At 38.1% G+C, this 21,217-nt stretch overlaps 1 protein-coding gene across 1 annotated transcript in view; it reads left to right on the top strand.

Moving 5' to 3' along the window:
- Window positions 1-9,854, top strand: part of LOC126263160 (protein FAM219A) — a 123,540-nt gene extending 113,686 nt beyond the window's left edge. Inside the window, exon 4 of the mRNA XM_049960200.1 lies at window positions 9,051-9,854. Within this exon, the coding sequence (XP_049816157.1) occupies window positions 9,051-9,243 (193 nt within the window). The 3' untranslated portion in view covers window positions 9,244-9,854. The remainder of the gene's footprint in view (window positions 1-9,050) is intronic.
- Window positions 9,855-21,217: the final 11,363 nt, after the last annotated feature.

Raw genomic sequence — 21,217 nt, forward strand, 5'->3', positions numbered from 1 at the left:
CATTTCATACACCATTTCCATCTAGAATGTTCGTGCACATTCGTTAAAGGTAGGCGGAGAAGTGGATGACGCGCACATAACGCGTGCCATGATAACCAGCGACGGACTCTCACGTCTGATAGTGTATGATGTGTTACACTGTTCCTCTAGAACTGAAGAGGAAGCAGATCTGTTCTGCAATGCCATTTGAACAAGGTGTTGGTCTTTTCGGGGGATGGTCTGAGTGGTGCGATCTGCCCTATGGCCTTCCGTGAACCATTCGGCACACACCTGTTGCGCTGCTGAAACACAGGCCAATAATGCATCCTTTTTCAAACTCACTGATTTGATGGTACAGTTTGTGCATACATCTGTGAAGTATCCTGCACTTCTGCTCAAGTCACACTGATCCATTACCTTTGGTTTATAGCAACAACAGGAGCTGTGGGCACATTTTACCAGTAGGTGATGTTGCACTGTGATATCGATATTGAACTTGAACCTGTGGGCTGACATGATTCAAATGCTAATCATTTCTGCAGAACACAGTAATGTACATGTCCTGTGAATATGAATTTCCTATCTCCTGTAGTTCAAGGCATTCCGTTTTTTCTGAACATGAGTGTATATATGTTCAAACTAATAATTTCAAAATAATGTTGCGATCCTACAATTAGTTAACCCACACATAATTAAAATAAAGTCTACAAAAACTTAGAAACTTACCTTTAGCACACATATTTTGAGCTGCTTGATAAACACACATTTTTTCATCAGTTAGCTTCCTTAATGAGTGGTATTTAGGAACCACAAACATTGCAGTTTTATACAACATACTAATGTCCATTTTCTGCTCTGGAAAGGAACTCGCAGCTTGTTCCAAAGGTTTCAGGCTCTGAAAACACATTAATATCAACATTTAAACTTCACAAGAGATATCATAAGATACAGATGAAATAAAATTACATACATCTTCATCATTATCCTGCAGAATACAGTGTACTTTTGAGGCATAAAATGTACAGTTCGGCTTTAGAAGTGGTTTAACAACTGAAAATGCTATATTCTCTTTTCTGTATGAGATACTGGATGGATTAAACAAAAGGTTTTGAATGCTAGGCATCTATTTTGGTTTAACTAAGGCATTTGATTGTGTTGATCACAAAATATTGCTCCAGAAGTTGGACCATTATGGAATACGGGTAGTAGCTCACAATTGGTTTAACCTCCAACTTTACAGCAAAAGATCATTATTCACAGTGTTCATCTACATCTACATGACTACTCTGCAATTCAAATTTAAGTGCTTGGCAGAGGGTTCATCGAACCACAATCATACTATCTCTCTACCATTCCACTCCCGAACAGTGCACGGGAAAAACAAACACCTAAACCTTTCTGTTTGAGCTCTGATTTCTCTTATTTTATTTTGATGATCATTCCTACCTATGTAGGTTAGGCTCAACAAAATATTTTCGCATTAGGAAGAGAAAGTTGGTGACTGAAATTTTGTAAATAGATCTTGCTGCGATGAAAAACGTCTTTGCTTTAATGACTCCCATCCCAACTCGCATATCATATCTGCCACACTCTCTCCCATATTACGTGATAATACAAAACGAGCTTTCTGCTTTAAAGATGAATTTAACCTCATACAGTGACCTCTTCTCTTGAAGTAGTAAACTATCCTCTTCTCTTAAAGTAGGTAACCATAGTCCTAATTGAATTAAGAATGTCTAATACATCTGGGACATTTTCTTTCAAAATTTGTTTGCTCAAAATGTGCCTGAAAACCTTGTTTATACTTGGGTGGAAGACATTTATATGTGTTGAAAGCCTTAACATTATTATTGCATGATCTGTGACAAATGTAATTTTAAATGTTTTTTTATTCCAGTTTTTGACCACAATATCAATTCTTTAGACGATGACCAGTTTCAGTCCGTATCGACCATCCTCGGATCTTTTTTACACCATGTCCTAAAGTGATAAGGCCATAATTGCATCATCAAAACATATAATCAGCACAGCATCATCACATTATATTTATACGTCACATTATATTTATATGTTTTGACGATACTATTATGGCCTTATCACTTTAGGACATGGTGTAAAAAAGATCTGAGGATGGTTATTACAGACTGAAACTGGTCATTGTCTAAAGAATTGATATTGTGATCAAAGATTGGAATAAAAAACATTTGACAGTACTGGGTCACTGTTTGTATACGCGACTATGTCGCAGTTGGTGAAAATGTAATTTTGGCAGTTCCCTTAAGAGTAACACCAACTGACTCACTTCAAATGTTTGTTCCAGTTTTTGGACAGTCAGGAAATACTGAACATATTAATACATACTTATTCAGATGCCAGTCTGAATTTCAGTGGTGCATTGTGACAAACGTAAAAGGCATTCGTTTGTAATTGCCTGTTCATAAATCACATTTACTTGCGCATATACCACAATAAATTGCACGCACTATGTCAGGTTTGGATTTTCATAGATACTGTCACACGAGAAACCGTAAGATTTTCCAGATCCACTGAGCAATTTTTTTTTTCCTTCATATTTTAGTCAATGTTTGTCATAAATTTAGAAAGTCTGCTCCCTCTATACTTCTAAACAGCACCAAGTTCTTAACATACATTTGTCAGCCACTATGTGTTTGTCCTCTTTCATAATAGTTCTGGAGTGAGGATACTGATGACCAAATTTGCAAATATGACATAAGATACTGAGATTCCCAAATGAGTGCTTAGTAACTTTTTACACAGTTTTCATTGTAAGACACCTACTGATTTATTTGAAGATGCAGAGTAACAACAGTAGTCTATGAGAAGGTTTCTCACTATCATTTAACCCACTGAGTGGGTGTGCCAATTTTCATAACCAAAGAGGGTGGGTGGAGTACATTGTACACATGTAAAGAATAGCTGTCTTTGTGTTACCAAGGTAAGAATGTAAGGGAAAAATCATAGTTTAATTTAATTAAACAATGATAAAATAAACTTACATCATATGAACTAAAGCACTTTTTAAGAAACAATAATAAAATAAAGTTTCATTGTATCATTCTGTTGCCATCACAAGTGTTACCCAATTGTAATAATCCACTCAGTGCATTAAACAGTCCAGTTGTATCAGATCTCAGCCAACCACTTATTTGATTACTCATTATCTCATAGACAAGTACCTCATTGCGGGATTGTGCTGTTGGCTCATAATGTAGGTTATTTTCTTAAATGGATCATGAATTGTTTCTGACCTAGCTCACTGTTTATTTTTTGTTACTGCTGCTCACTTGTACATATTACAACAAAATTTGTCATTGTGCTGACACAGTAATGAAGCAATAAATATGGGCTTACAACTGTGAAAAAACAATGGAACAGAGCAAAACAGTTTTATTTGTGTTTGGCACATTTTATATACAGGGTGTTACAAAAAGGTACGGCCAAACTTTCAGGAAACATTCCTCACGCACAAAGAAAGAAAATATGTTATGTGGACATGTGTCCGGAAATGCTCACTTTCCATGTTAGAGCTCATTTTATTACTTCTCTTCAAATCACATTAATCATGGAATGGAAACACACAGCAACAGAACATACCAGCGTGACTTCAAACACTTTGTTACAGGAAATGTTCAAAATGTCTTCCATTAGCGAGGATACATGCATCCACCCTCTGTCACATGGAACCCCTGATGCAGCCCCGGAGAATGGCGTATTGTATCACAGCTGTCCACAATACGAGCACGAAGAGTCTCTACATTTGGTACCGGGGTTGCGTAGACAAGAGCTTTCAAATGCCCCCATAAATGAAAGTCAAGAGGGTTGAGGTCAGGAGAGCGTGGAGGCCATGGAATTGGTCCGCCTCTACCAATCCATCAGTCAGCGAATCTGTTGTTGAGAAGCATACGAACACTTCAACTGAAATGTGCAGGAGCTCCATCATGCATGAACCACATGTGGTGTCGTACTTGTAAAGGCACATGTTCTAGCAGCACAGGTAGAGTATCCCGTATGAAATCATGATAATGTGCTCCATTGAACGTAGGTGGAAGAACATGGGGCCCAATCAAGACATCACCAACAATGCCTGCCCAAACGTTCACAGAAAATCTGTGTTGATGACGTGATTGCACAATTGTGTGAGGATTCTCGTCAGCTTACACATGTTGATTGTGAAAATTTACAATTTGATCATGTTGGAATTAAGGTTCATCCGTAAAGAGAAAATTTGCACTGAAAGGAGGATTGACACGTTGTTGGATGAACCATTCGCAGAAGTGTACCCGTGGAGGCCAATCAGCTGCTGATAGTGCCTGCACACGCTCTACATGGTACGGAAAGAACTGGTTCTCCCGTAGTACTCTCCATACAGTGACGTGGTCAACGTTACCTTGTACAGCAGCAACTTCTCTGACTCTGACATTAGGGTTATCGTCAACTGCACGAAGAATTGCCTCGTCCATTGCAGGTGTCCTCGTCATTCTAGGTCTTCTCCAGTCACGAGTCATAGGCTGGAATGTTCCATGCTCCCTAAGACGCCGATCAATTGCTTCGAACGTCTTCCTGTCGGGACACCTTCGTTCTGGAAATCTGTCTCGATACAAACGTATCGCACCACGGCTATTGCCCCATGCTAATCCATACATCAAATGGGCATCTGCCAACTCCGCATTTGTAAACATTGCACTGACTGCAAAACCACGTTCGTGATGAACACTAACCTGTTGATGCTACGTACTGATGTGCTTGATGCTAGTACTGTAGAGCAATGAGTCGCATGTCAATACAAGCACCGAAGTCAACATCACCTTCCTTCAATTGGGCCAACTGGCGGTGAATCGAGGAAGTACAGTACATACTGACGAAACTAAAATTATCTCTAACATGGAAATTAAGCATTTCCGGACACATGTCCACATAACATCTTTTCTTTATTTGTGTGTGAGGAATGTTCCCTGAAAGTTTGGCCATACCTTTTCGTAACACCCTGTATAGGTGCACCTGCTCGAGGGTTAAAAGCATTTTAGTTAGTTTTGATATTTTGCAGTAACTAAGGAACTTAGTGAATTTCAGATTTGAAGGTGTCTCATAGAGTTGGTGCAGTAAGAGTGTGAACTTATTTTTAAACACAAAATAATTTTTCATACACAAGATTAAATGGAAAAACAAGTTTCTCTTTTTAATCACACCAATATCGACGACCAGTGTCCACTAGTTTGTCATAACATCAACAACCTAGTCTGTTTACATGATGTGTACAGTTGGCCTGTGATAATATATGTTCTTATGTTACCCATACTGCAAGGGATTGCTCTCCTGATAGTGTGGTCTTGGACATTGAAATTTCCATTTGTTCAGAGAAATGGTATGTATGAGAAGAGAATGTCCCACTGGCAGTTAACCAAAGTCCAAAATGGAGAAGTAGTGCAGTGTGCCACTGTCTGTCACCAAAGGATGGGAAACCTCATTGTATTGCATAACACATGATTGATTCATATGAGTGACTGTTATTTAGAAAAAAAAGAAAATTTTTCTGCAAAACAGTGGTGGTCTTTCTTTATTTTTCTATTCATTGCCAATCGTTCAGGTAAGCTTATTCTTATTTGTAGGCTGCTTTTTTAAAGAAATAGACTTTCAGACCTCTGAATCTGCTTATTGACTGCTTTTGTATTAACAAAGCATGTAACTACATATATGGGACTCAGGGCAAGTAAGGCTAGCAACCTGCTTCCCTGGTGCTTTAAATATGATGCTGGCAACAATTAGAGCAAAATGCCTCGGACCTTTCGAGGTGACGGAGTCCCACCTCCTAAGATAAGACTTGGCAAACAAATGGTAATGAGATGGGGAGCTATTAATATCAATGGGGGCTACTCTGGGAAGAAGGTAGAGCTGGCAGAGGCTGCAAGTAAGATGGGGCTTGACGTTTTAGCTGTTAATGACATTCGGGTAAGGGGTGAGAAAGAAGAGGAAGTGGGAGAATACAAGGTCTACCTGTCAGGAGTCAAAGCAGGAATAGCACAGTGGGGTGTAGGGCTTTACATCAGGAAAGAAATGGAACCCAGCGTAGTTGCAATAAGGTATGTAAATGAACAACTGATGTGGATAGATTTGACAGTGTCTAGCAAGAAAATTAGGATTGTGTCAGTATATTCGCATTGTGAAGGGACAGATCAAGATAAGATGGATAGTTTTTATGATGCACTCAGTGATGTAGTTGTTAGAGTAAAGGACAAGGACAGTGCTCTGCTCGTGGGTGATTTTAATGCCAGGATTGGAAATCGAACAGAAGGGTATGAAAAGGTTATGGGTAAATTTGGAGAGGATATGGAGGCCAACGGGAATGGGAAACAACTCTTGGATCTCTGTGCCAGTATGCCAGTATGCCATAATGACCAACAGTCACAGACTTTAAGTATAAAACGAGGTGTTCCTCAGGGCTCAGTGCTTGGCCCTCTACTATTTATATTGTTTGTAAATGACTTTCCGAATAACTTACCCTGTAAATCTATCCTCTATGCTGATGACACAACATTAGCTAATTCTGGAAAGGATATAAACATACTGAAGGAGGAAAGTGAAGAGTGTCTCAAAATATCTAATATCTGGTTTAAAGCTAATGACTTATCTATGAACCATGAAAAGACTGTCAAAATAATCTTCAGTTTATCAAACAGTAACATGGAGTTATCATCTGTTAAACTACTAGGAATACACATTGACTCAAAATTAACTTGGGACACATACAGATTATGTATGTCGAAAGCTATCACGAGTTATCTACCTACTAGCCAAACTACACACATGTGTTACACAAGATTTATTGCTTCAGTCATACTATGCCTTCTTTCATTGCCATCTACAATATGGCATTCTTTTATGGGGTAACTCTCCAGGAGCCAAAAAAATTTTCACTTGGCAGAAGAAAGCAATTAGACGTTTTTACGGAATCACTGACAACAAGACCTCATGTAGACCTTATTTTAGAGACTTAAAAATTCTCACAGTCCCATCTCTTTACATATATTGTTGCCTATTAAACATAAAAGAAAACTTAAACCACTACACTATAAGGAAATCAGTTCATCAACACAATACTCGACAAACAATATGATTGATATACCCACAACCAGGCTTAAGAAAACCCAATCTAGCTATGAATACATAGGCATCAAATTATTCAACACTTTACCCGTACAGGATCAATTGGTTTCAATGGATATTTTCAAAACTAAAACCAAAGTGTGGATGAAGAAAAATACTTTCTACAGTGTAGAAGAATTTCAGAATAGTTGAAAAGATGATCTAATTTATTGATAAACTAAGGCATACTGTTACGTATAGTTATGGATGTAGAGGCAGCTAGCTGTAAGCTAATAGGGTACAACACTGTCTTTTATTTTCCATGTAATATTTTTGCTATATGAAACATAATGTACAAATAGCTATAATACTTCTGACAACATTGATTGCATATTAATGCTGATAAATTATGGCTTACTGTTATGTATGGATCTAGGTGTCAAGGCTGTTGTAAGCTAATAGTTTACAACATTGCTATATTTTTACTATGTAATATTTTGGTATGTAAAAACATACTGTACAAATAGCTGTAACTCTTCTGATGACATCGATTGCATGTTAGTGCTGAAAGATGGACAAAATAAATCAATCAATCAATCAGTCAATCACTCAATCAATCACAAACTCCTTTTTTAAACATAAGAACATTCACCGGTATACTTGGGAAGGCAGGGGAACGAGATCTGTCATTGACTATATAATAACATATCAGGAATTCAGGAAGGCTGTGAGAGACACACGTGTATTCAGGTGATTCTTTGATGACACTGATCATTATTTAATCTGCAGTGAAATTGGGATTGTGAGGCCGAAAGTGCAGGAGGTCAGGTCCATATGTAGGAGGATAAGAGTGGAGAAACTTCAGGATAAGGAAATCAGTCACAAGTTCATAACAGTGATCTCGGAAAGGTACCAGTTAGTTGAATGTAGTCAATTACAGTCATTGGAAAAGAAATGGACAAGGTACAGGGACACAGTACTAGAAGTGGCTAAAGAATGTCTTGGGACAGTAGTGTGTAAAGGTAGGATGAAGCAAACAGCTTGGTGGAATGACACAGTCAAGGCAGCCTGTAAAAGGAAAAAGAAGGCATATCAAAAATGGCTACATACTAGAACTCAGGTAGACAGAGAAAGTTATGTTGAAGAAAGAAACAAAGCCAAACAGATAATTGCAGCATCCAAGAAGAAATCTTGGGAAGACTTTGGAAACAGGTTGAAGACTATGGGTCAAGCTGCGGGATAACCATTCTGGAGTGTAATTAGCAGTCTTCGAAAGGGAGGTAAGAAGGAAATGACAAGTATTTTGGACAGGTCAGGAAAACTGCTGGTGAATCCTGGGGATGCCTTGGGCAGATGGAGGGAATATTTGAAGAGTTGCTCAATGTAGGTGAAAATACAATCAGTAATGTGTCAGATTTCGATGTACAATGGGATAGGAATGATGATGGAAATAGGATCACATTTGAGGAAGTGGAGAAAATGGTCAATAGATTGCAGTGCAATAAAGCAGCTGGGGTGGATGAAATTAAGTCGGAAATAAATAAATAAATAAATAAATAAATAACTTTCCGGTTTTCTCTTCAAAATGACGTGTATGATATCTGTACAATGTTTGGTTCTTGTGCAGTAAATAGTTGAATCTGTTCGTGGACTTTATGTACACCCTGTATATGCTAATTTCACATTGTCATGAATTAAACAGTGACCTGTGTATGGAATAAATTTCCTTTACTTCATGTCTATGGTCACAATGTTTTTCTTTGTCATTATAGAATGAAACTTGTAGCATGATCAGAAAAAAAGGTGACCATAGATGTGAAGTAAAGGAAATTTATTATATGCTAATTATGAAGAAATTTAGAAATTTATTTGAGAAGTAATAAAAAGAACATTTTTGTAAATGAAAATTAATCATTTATTTAAAAATTTTTCCTGTGCATGTGATAATGTGAGATCTTCTTTATTTGTAGTGATGAAGACATCAATTTCTTCCCACTTTCAAGAATGAAGGATGGTAAACAAGAACTCACTGACACATTTAGTATTGAAGATTTTGATGTTTCTCCAGATGAAGATGATCTTAATTTATTGCCTCCAAAGCCAATGTACCAAAGATGTATTTGTTGTGTTATTCCTGCAGACTGGAAATGTAATATTATATAAACACAGAATGAGGTTCCTCTAAGAAAGTCATTCCATCGTAGGATATGACAAATTACTGTTGCTTTATTTCTTGATGTTGTACTGCTTAGTGTTATGATCTCATTTACTAAAATCTAATTTATTCTATTGTTGAATTAAATAAATGGTTTAGAAATCCTGTTAGAAATAGTACAAAGAGCACAAATAATTTTTATTTATTGTAGTTTATAATGTGCGTGTGACATAATGTGCACCTGTGATACAATTAACATACTTCGGAAATTACAGCTTTTATTTCCACCCATGGTTGACTGGTTTAAATGCCAATCTTTCTTTCATTCTCTATTTTACTTTCACATTAAATGCAACCAGTGACTGGAATTCCATGTTCTTCCGTAACAGACACTATTTAATTGTGAGCAAAGTGCAGTGATATTGATAGTGCATTATGTCATCTTAAATTTTAAATGCAGAGAAAATACTTGAAGAAGTACTTAACTTTTATAAGAATGTGCCAATTTTTTAATATTTTTGTTTGTAATCACTGATTACTTTGTCTAGTCATCTGTTAATACAAACAGAATTACTTTAATTTATATTTACATACAAATACATAGAATGTATGTATGGTGATATTGTGTTGTGCTACATGTTATGCCAATTTTACATTGTTTGTTGCAAATATTTTTTATTGCAAAAAACGGAAAATGACTTTTGTATCCCGTATATATTAAAATGCGGACAATTTATAATTTTTGAGACCACAAATAAAATTTTTCAGTTATGAATGCACACAAATTTTATTTTTTAGTAACTATTTGATTGGTTGGTTGATTGACTACAGATAAATCTTTCATCCCGAGAAGTATTTGAAGGAAACAAATAATTATAGTGATGTACGTTTATCATCAGTGCATTTCAGTTATTTACATGTAGAAGTACTTTTCAAAAAATATTTCATTTCTTCCAGAGAAGTATTTGAAGGAAAACAAATAATTATAGTGATGTACGTTTATCATCAGTGCATGTCAGTTATTCATATGTAGAAGTACTTTTCAAAAAATATTTCATTTCTTGTGAGGGAGGTGTGTTGTATAGGAAAATTGTATAAATGAGATACCTAGCTGAGGTGCTAACATGGAAAAGCATGCAAGTGACAAAAAGTAAAATTTTCAGGAGAAAGAAGAAATTTAACTGGGATCTTGAAAATGATTTATTTGTGTATTTTTATGTAAAATCAGTGCCATGTTGTGTTTTGGACTATTATCATTAATAATTTTATCAGTAATTTTAATAATCATTGTATCCACAAAATACAAAATTAGGAAGAACAGATTTCATCATAGAACTCATGATATTTTGGGTCCAGATAGTCCAGCATTGCCAGTAAATCTTTTTTCTTGCCATCACTAGTGGGTAGTTGTAGGTGTGTACGTTCTTGAATTCTGCGTATTTTCCCTTTCTCAAAACAATGTGATCCTCCCACTCTTCCATTTTTCTGAAGATTTTCTTTGTATTTATTTCAAATGGATCTGAGCACTATGGGACTTAACATCTATGGTCATCAGTCCCCTAGAACTTAGAACTACTTAAACCTAACTAACCTAAGGACATCACACAACACCCAGCCATCACGAGGCAGAGAAAATCCCTGACCCCGCCGGGAATCGAACCCGGGAACCCGGGCGTGGGAAGTGAGAACGCTACCGCACGACCACGAGATGCGGGCCTTTGTATTTATTTGTGAAAAATTTCTCACTGATATTTTAATCCACATTTTATTAATTATATTGAATGATGATGTGTTTATGAACATACCAGATTCATGAGAGACACCAAAGAAATCAGTTTTATCTATAGTCTTCAGCAGAAAAGGAGTCTAAGATCTGCAATTCTAACTACTGTCTGAATTTCTTCAGATACCATGGCCTTGCAAACATGTTTTTGTTTCTCGGTAATGCCAAAATCTTGATCTCAAGGCATATAAGAATGTCTGGAGACCAGAAACTTCAGTTCAGTGTAATCATAGTATTCTGTAGCCACTAGATACATTAGAATACGCAGCATCGTCCTGTTATTGTGTTCAGCGCAGCTGTCAAACCATATTTTCAGTAGTGTTTGGGTGTAAACTGAGTCAACAGAATCTTTAAAAGACATGAATAGTGTTGCTTCCATATTCTCCTCCTCCTCCTTGATGCCACATACACATGAAAGCAGAATATCCCTCATGAACACACAAATTGTGATTTGACAGTGCATGTAGAATATGTTGCTGTGAGTCAAACTAGGCGTTAACATAACCTTTTGTACACCAATAGCCACAGTCACTACAGTGCTTGAAGGACATTGACTAGATACCATGGAATTAGGAAGTTGTCTTGCACATTTCTCACCTATCCTGAGGTGAAGTTCATTTGTAGCAATCACAGAGAACCTTCTAATGGCATTTGATTTCACAGGTCAGTTTATTGCAGGTGTTGCAGGTATCTGTTTTCACCATTAAAACAGAGATTGCGAAAGTCCCGTTTGATAACTCTACAGTAATCGAGCATTGATATGTGTGCTAGGAAATTTCTCCATGAAAACATGATAAAGCCAGTTAATATTCTAGTTAAACTTTGGATCTTCTGCCTGGAGTAGTGGCTCTCTCTCCTGTTTGCAATGATCACACATGATTTTTAATGATACGTATGTCAGTGCCATTATATTTTCTCTTGCGCTGATAACCCCACAGTTGAGCGTCCCGCAAATCAAACAATCAAACAATAACAATATTTTCTCTTGTGTGACATGGCAATGTGCATTGGGCATCCCTGAACACAGTATCCCCTTTCTTCTCACTTCCAAGAGAATTTGTTCTTCGATATCCATATTACTGCTAAGAAGGTATTACTGCAGACCCATACTGTGCTTCGATGTGTTGGAATAGTAAATGTAGTTGCCACCTGTCTTCTGCTCTCCGATGGAGCTTCATAGCTTCCATGGCATCTTCTTGCAATGTTCACAAAAAGAATACAACTCATTGAATACATGCTTTGGGCTTCCCTTCATAAATGTCAGAAAACCTCATGCAGCATCTGGATGTCATTGGCATCCATAGTGGCATTTACAGCATGCCTGGATAGAATGAACAAAGTGGAATCAATGAAGGGGTTGTAATGTAACTACATAGTTTATATTCGCTATGGCTTGAAGACTTCCCAAAGAAATGGCTAAAACTTACCTTTTTGGCAGGTTACATGCCTTCTTTGTTTTTGGGATGTTACTTGACATCTTAACTCTGCTCAATTATGGTAAGTGAATGATGCACATAAACAAGTAGTGAATACAACACAACATGCAGTGCTTACTAAACATGGTATTCATTCTCCTGGAGTAAAAAATGTCACATGCATCATTCTCCATGCCAACAACCCTGAACTTGCATCAGATGCCATCTGATGGCATCTTGGGAACTGCAAGCAGACACTCCTCACTTAGATTTCTCTAAACACTGTTGGTAAAGAAACATAGGTTGTTCCCCATGCAAAATTGGAATTTTGACCAATTTGTCACTTACATACTCTTGTGTGTCAACTCTTCAGTTATTTGTCTGTCCTCATGTAATACCTTTATCAGGTTCTCCACTTCAGTATTGTGTAAATAGACAAGTTTAAGCATTTACAGTTGTTCAATAGTTTTATTTTTATGAGCATAGTTGCTGTTTTTTGTACACATTCATGTACATTTTCCTTTCCTTAGTGGTTCATGCTTGTACAGTGATCTTAATTAGCACTCAGGTTCATCTTTGCTTTCAGAGGACTCTTGCTTGTCTGACAAAGAAGTGGAGTGAGGTTCTTTTGAGTTCTCCTGAACTGTGACATAATGTTACATTATGGGAAAGGCAAGCTGTACACATCTCATAGTGAGTGGCATTTATCTCAGCCCTTTCACAGGTTTGCTGCTGTTCTCCATCTCTTTCTAGCTTATGCTAATATTATGATCTTTGAATATCTTTGTCTACTTCTTCTTATTCTTATTTTTGGCTTTTTAGGGTCTCAAAAATCCTATGCTGATCTCACATGTTGCTTACAAATGCTTCTATCTCATGTTATTTCTTGCCTATTATTTATGCCTTTCCTTGTTGCATATTGTTTTAACTTCATTTAACCATGTAATTCTGGGGCTCCTCATTGGTCTTTTACCAGTTGACTTCTCCTTGAATATTTTTGAACCTACCAGCTGGCTGGCCCGTTGAAGTCTTCTGGAAGTTGTTATGCTCATTGTGATAGCATGTGGAATTCTGTTTTGTGTGCCTAATCCAGTTTTGTGATTCTTTATCATAGAAACTTTGTTTTCAAAAGCAGGTAAGTGATGTTTTTCCATTTTAGGTAAACTCGTTGTTTCTACTTCATCGATTAGGACTGGTCTGATGATTCTGTTGTGCAGCTTCATTTTATTTTTCTTTCTCAGTGATTTAGTTGCTTGAAGTTTTTGTATGGGTAGTTCAGTTAGCGTTTTGCTGTCTCATTTTCACTTCTACTTTTCTCTAATTTTGTTTAACTTTGTGCCATAAATTTGAAGTGCTCAACACATTCAAATAAATGTTAGCTGATTGTTAGATGTGATGAACTGTCTTCTTTATCTCTGTATCTTTGAACTGTACTTATTTGGTTTTCTGATCATTTATTTTGAGGCCAAGTTTGGACGCTTTTTCTGTGAACTCCATAAATAATTGTTTAATATCTCTTTCACTTTTTCTTATGAGCACATCATCTGTATTTGCTAACACCTCAGCATACCAGCAGGTATTAGTTTCAATTTCCTAACAACTGTTCTCTAGACTACAGTAAAGAGAAGAGGGGACAGAGTTTTACCCTGTCTTAATCTAGTTTTATTTTTAAAATGGTCAGAATTTATTTCACTTGGCAAAATTCTGCTTGTATTATCATCCAAGCACATTTTACAAAGATTTATGAGTTTAATTGGAAATCCAAATTCCATCACTAAATTCCAAAGGCTTTGCCTGTGAGTGTAGTCATAAGCTTTTATTCAATCAATGAAGAAGTAATGTATTTTTTATTTGCTTTATTTAAAATGCTGATAACATTTCTGTTAACACAATGAGTAAGTACAGAACATATCTGGATACAGTGATTCTTCTTGTAGAGCCCAACACATTAGATGTGACTTGTTGGCTTTGTATTAATCTTTATCAAGCAGATGCATCTTGTTGTACTACCACTGTGCATATCTATCACTTCTTAAGAGCACATTGAAAGAACACTATATGGGATATGATGGGATGGCAGCTTGTCCAATCTGGAGTACTGGCAACATGTCTTGCTCAGTTTTAGCAGCAAATGGAAGTAGCATTCAACACATCTCCCTAGATGAAATACAATGCTTTATGAGTGTTTCTGTACATGGGCATAGACCTGCACAGGAACAAGATGATGCTGTACAAAAAATTGAAATTGTTGTCCAATAAAATCTGCCTATACGTACAGAACCATGTAATTACAGTCATATAGATGGTATAGTCTGTATAGTGAGTGATTAATTCTACATTTATGTGGAATCACTGTCTTTTTCACTTTTCATTTTCTGCTAGTCTGTTTCCCCCCATCCAACCTCATTACTAAATATGAAGTTTGAATTATAACCAAAATCTTACAGGTGAAATGTCCACATCAGGGGATACTGATTACAGAGATTCGTTAGTAGTATGTTGATTTCATCTGTTGTTGGTGGCAAAAATTTCTATAGAGTTGACCCCCAGAATGCTGCAGTATGATTTTACGTCATTGAAGGACTAGTTTTCATAGCATTATTATTATCACCATCTAGTAAAACACATGTCTGTCTTACTGAGCAACTATGGTGAACAATTGTCATTTTCTGTCATGAATAATTGTACAGAATAAAGATTTATATTTGGTATATAGCTATATAATTAACATGGACTATGGTATTTATGAATTTTGCAATGTACAGATGCATCTTTATTGTAAAGGTCACAAATTTCAGACTGTACTAATTGTACAGTTACTGATACAAATGCTTGTATAATTTAATGATTCGTTACACATTATGATAATGACTATCACCATAGATAGACAGTAAGATCTGATTAGTTTCAATCAGATGATAATAAAGTATCAGAAATAATCACTGAATAAAATGAAGTGATATTGCGGTTTTCCAGTGGCCGTGTCTTCTGTTTTCAAATGCTGAGAAGCTGTGGGCCTAACCTTTCATAACATATATCATTTCTGCGAAATATTTTGGATTTACATAAAGCTAAACATATTTGAGTAATGTAAAGGGTAAGACACTTTTTTTAGGATAGATCTGGTTGTTAATAACAGGCTCCAGTATACTTGGTGTGCTGTAATTTGTCGTTCAGCAGAGTATCAAGGAATTTTGTGCATGGAGCAGTCCTTGTTGTATTTCACAGAATAAAAAAGTTGTACGACTGGGGTATCTGTGATTGTATACACCATTACTGACTGAGTACCAGCACTAACACTCCTCTTCGCATAAATACAAGGGATGTTCAAGATTCAAAAAACTGCAGTGCATTTAGGTAACACTGTCAGACTTAACAGTAGTAGGACAACATGGAAACAAGTGATATACATGGCGTGTGAGTACAAGACTTTAGTGTCCCTGCAAAAATCCATATGGTCATAGGTCTTGCGTGTAAAGTTGATCCAACTGCATGTTGTGTGCATTTGGCACAGTGTTGAAGTCTAAGGAAACTGGCATGACCCAAGAAACACATTTGGAAATACTGCATGGCTATACAGGCAAGATGGACCTTGTGTTACACCCCAGTGTCAGAGTCATTATCTTGTTTTAAATGCCAAAGACACCCAAGGAGGAGGAGGAGGCGAAGCCTTCATTGTAGAAGTCTGCACGTTGTCTGTTCCACCTCATTGTCCTGGAAATGCCTGCCAAGCAGTGGTTTATCATATACTGAAGACGTATTGACTTGTGTGTTGTATTGTGAAGCTTAGGCTGATGGAAGTCAGCTAGGGCACTCCAAGGTAGGAAATCAGAGACGCAATTTAGAGAGCAGGCAAATATGATAGCATTTAGGTTACCAGAGGTAAACAGTAACGTTAGAGCCATGCGAATTGCAGAAACTCTGGGCAGCTGTTCCAGGGGAGAAGTTTCACTTCAGAGAATTAACTGCTAACTTAATGACAATGTCAGTGGGTCTACAAAGGTGAGAGTGCTATGACAACAGTCCTCACTCACGAGAGACGTCTGGACGGTGCCATCTGATGTAAAGCACTGTTGTTGTTAGCCATGAGGGGAAGGCTGTGACATGCAGCTTTCAGCTGAACGCTGGTGCTATTAAACCTGGCGTTTGATAATTTAAAGACCAGAATAAAGAACAGAAACATCCGTCCCTACCGAGTTGGAGGAGAAGCGGAAGAATCCGGATGTTGTTGGCCAGAGGTGCTGTGGAGGTGCAGAGCCAGTCGTCAGATTGGCCAAAGCCTTCAGAATGCCAGTGGACTTGTGGGCTGTCTATAGGAAGGGAGATACACTGCGCCACCAGAAATCCATGTTTTTGTATTCCCAGTCAGATCGTTGGGGCGCCAACTGCGTGTTTCTCATCGCCTGCACCAGGTAAGCTCTGACAAGCCTGTTTCTCTCACTCAGCGTGCTGCTCCCAAAGTTTCGTGTTTTACAATACTGCTAGTGACTCCTATGTCTGTTAGGTCTCATCCCAAGGACTCAGACACTTCTGCTTTTGTGCAACCAGTTGCATCCATTGCTTTTTCTAATGGTTAGAATTTGCCTTCAGCGCCGTAGTTAATCTGATGACACATAAATAGTGTTAATCAGACCCTTGAGTATAATTGAGTAAGCTGCTGCAAACATCGAGTTACAAAGTCCGCGCCTCTCATTGGTGTGCTCTGACAATGTTCGGCGCTGATTCATGCAATCAACCTGCCTTCACTGGACGTCTGTGCATATGAATTTGATTTGGTTCTAATCACTCGGAGATTCCAGACTGACCTGTAAGTCCCTGTCTTCCCTCTGTCTTGTGTCAGGACACGACAGGTTTTTATTTCTTTTTGTACTGGTTTTTGTATCCAAGGAAAGCGGAAAAAGTCACTGGTTACCATGCGAAGAGAATATGTGGAGTGAGTACAGAATGAGCTGGATGATTGTCGTGGAGTAAAAGCACCCCCTCGGACTGCTTCCCCTGACGTTTCATCTTAGCAGCCTCTGATGACCTTGTCAGGAGTTTTTAGTAGTGTGCTCCTATGACCGTTTGCCCGTTTGCTTTTACCCCTTACAAACATAATCTGTTAATGCCACCCCCCCCCCCCCCCCCGACACTAGCATAATTATAAGTGATGATAAAAAAATCATTAACCACCACAACTGATATAGTCCTGAAATATATTCAACATTGGTTTAATGCTAATGAGTTAACACTTAATCTAAGTAAAACAAATTATATACAATACGGCAAAGCAACTCAAGATATGGACCTCCAGTTAAAACTAATGGATAAGAAGATAGAGAGTGTACAATCCACAAAGTTTTTGGGCATGAACATTGATCAAAACTTAAGCTGGAAAGACCATCTCAAGTACTTATCCCAAAGGCTCAATTCGGCATGTTTTGCATTGAGGATATTATCTAGAGTATGCAGCACAGACTGTACTAGACTAGTGTATTTTGCTTACTTTCAGTCCATCGTGTCTTATGGCATAGTGTTCTGGGGTAAAACTAAATCAAACTTAGCAGATATCTTCAAATTTCAGAAAAGAGCTATACGAATCATAACACATAACTCTCCAAGAACTCATAGTAGGCCCCTTTTCAAAGAACTGCAAATATTCACAATACCATCACTGTATATTTTTAAAAGCATTCTGTGTACAAGAGCACATATGAAAAATCTACGTACAAATGAGGACTGCCATAATTATAATACTAGAACTCGTAAGAATTTGTATGTAGAAAGGGTAAGGACTACACAAACCCAAAAGCATGTAAGTTATTTTGGAATAAAACTCTACAATGCTCTGCCAGTGTACATGAAGGCAATAATAGAGGAAGTAAAATTTAAGACTGAGCTTAAAAATTACCTTTTAAGCAAAACTTTCTATGACGTAGATGAGTACTTTGATTGTGTGTAAATTTATTGTCAAAAATTTTAATTTATATGTCTAAATTTGTACTTTTAAAAAATGCCTTGAAAGTGATATTCCATTATTATGTCTGTAGTACTTGTACTAGTATGATAACTTTGCTGTGACAATTCCTACATCATTTAAATGATATACAGGGAGATAATGAAATGAAATGAAATGAAATGAAAACCTACCCCCTCCCCACATACTCCCTCCAAAAAGAGAAAAATCGTTGCCTCTTTGAGCGGTGGCAAACCCACATGTTTCCACTGCTTGCTTTGTTCCTTTGGGTCGAGGTCATAATGATACAACCAACACTCACCCATGGTGGTTAAGCGACCTGTATTAGCTTGACACAGCTGCAATATTTCTGCTACTGCCTCGATTCGGCGAGCATCCTGTGAGTGTGAACGGTAGCTGTTCCCAGCAGGTTGCGAAGTTTTTCATGTTCAGAATGTCGTGCAACATTTGAAAATTGATTCATAACTGATTTTCACGTTTTGATTGTGCAACGTCGGTCTTCGAGACCAGGGCCGACTGTTCTCTAGCGATTCCGGGTTCTGCACAGAGGGACGGTCTGTAACTTCGTGGCCGTGCGGTTAAAGGCGCTGCAGTCTGGAACCGCAGGACCGCTGCGGTCGCAGGTTCGAATCCTGCTTCGGGCATGGCTGTTTGTGATGTCCTTAGGTTAGTTAGGTTTAACTAGTTCTAAGTTCTAGGGGACTAATGACCTCAGCAGTTGAGTCCCATAGTGCTCAGAGCCATTTGTAACTTCGTGCAGCGCGGGGTAACCGCGCGGTCTCAGGCGCCTTGACACGGTTCGTGCGGCTCCCTCCCGTCGGTGGTTCAAGTCCTCCCTCGGGGATGGGTGTGTGTGTTGTCCTTAGTGTAAGTTAATTTAAGTTAGATTAATTAATGTGTAAGCCTAGGGACCGATGACCTCAGCAGTTTGGTCCCATGGGAACTTACCACCTACCTACCTGTAACTTCGTTATTCATTGTTACGAGTTGTTTGGCCACAATGGAAGCATCTTTGCCACCTAACCACTGTTTCGTATAATGGTATGTAGTTGCCTTGTACTTACGATGACTCAGCATGGATTGCTGTAACCAGGGCAATTTAAGGCCCGAATGATAACAGCCATGACTTTGGGCGCTACGCTGAGAGCAGCGCCTGGGAGATTTCTGGACAGGACATACCACAGTTAGTAGTGGCCGCTTCTGAAACCAAGCTGAGAGGGGCGCCCAAGCGCAATATTTGTATATAATGAAGACACTGAATCAACATTGTTTGTTCCAAATACTGCATATAACCTAACTATACATTACAATTAACATTAGGACAACTTAAATCTACTCATTGTTTCTCTCGCTTTTGACAATGTGAGTATGAAAACAGAAGACATTCTCTCTTCATAAATATTCGGCGTAGAGAAGTGATAACCCACAATTTGGGTTCAAATGGCTCTGAGCACTATAGGACTTAACTTCTGAGGTCATCAGTCTCCTAGAACTTAGAACTACTTAAACCTAACTAACCTAAGGACATCACACACATCTATGCCCGGGGCAGGATTCGAACCTGCGACCGTAGCGGTCGCGCGGTTCCAGACTGACACTCCGGCTGGCTAACCCACAATTTGATGCATTATAACATTTGAAGGTACTGACTGACAAGGAACACCTTGAGTACGAGGTCCCAAGTTCAGTCTTTAGTAAGGCTCCTATGAAAGTCTCGTGTTGACAATTATGACAGGAAAAATGTCAGCTGCTAATGACTCAACATGTACATCAGGAGGGCGACAGAAAATGAGTGTTCAGAAGGTGTAGAGATCAAGCTACTATGGGTTTACACTTCACAAAATGGACATCAACAATATTCAAAATGTTCAATACAAATCACTGACTTGCACCATGAACATCGACTGAGAACTGACGCGCCAAAGTGATCACAAAGGTTCGCACCATCAAGATCGAAGGCGATCTGCTTGGGAGTTTCAAACCGTTCAGGACGTTCAGCTGGGTATCAACTCTTATAAAGAGTACTGTAGAATCATGTTGGTGCAACGGGATGATGAGAACTGTTTGAATGCGATGGCATGTAACCGAATGCGAAACAGTTTGTCGTGGAGCTTATCATGAAACTGGGTATTCTTTAAGGAGTAGCTGCAGATAGTGCAATAATATGTTTTATAGACACGGAGGGAAACCTCCAGAGGCTGAATTTGTCCCTTGGTTACAGGTGTTATGAATTGCAATGTCACGCACTTTTCTTACGGATAGTTTGCTCTAAAGAAGAATGATTTTTATTTGCAGACCAGGAATCAATCAAAAGCCAATCATTTTGACCAGCTATTGGCCAAATGCAGTGCTCATACCATATTTGTTGTTCTGTTAAGCCCATTTTCCCATTCTTGCTTGCTGTGATGTAAATATTCTCTACCGCCATGCAAGGTCACACACACGAGAAAGAATCGCAGGGGTCAGAGCACCTCCAAGTTACCGCAGCACTGTAAATAACTTTCCGGCCAATTCACCATCCAACGGTAAACGGTCGGCACAGTTGTAAAAGAATGCATTAAGGCATTGATGTTAGTTGATCATGATACAACTTTCTTGGTACGTCAAATTTCAGCGGTTCCTTTCATATGCGTTTCCTCTTCAAATCCCGATTGATCGGAGTTAAAAAGGAATTCCTTACTGAACGATGGGATTAGCTTGTTTATCTCATCTACAAATTTTCGGACCGATTCTGCAGTTAGTTGTGCATCGTCAAGCTGATGCTTTGTCTGAAATTCGTTATCTTATGTCTTCCAATTCTGAGCAGTGTTTGAAGTTATACAGCCATC

Source organism: Schistocerca nitens, chromosome 6, assembly GCF_023898315.1.
Source record: "Schistocerca nitens isolate TAMUIC-IGC-003100 chromosome 6, iqSchNite1.1, whole genome shotgun sequence".
NCBI lineage: Eukaryota > Metazoa > Arthropoda > Insecta > Orthoptera > Acrididae > Schistocerca > Schistocerca nitens.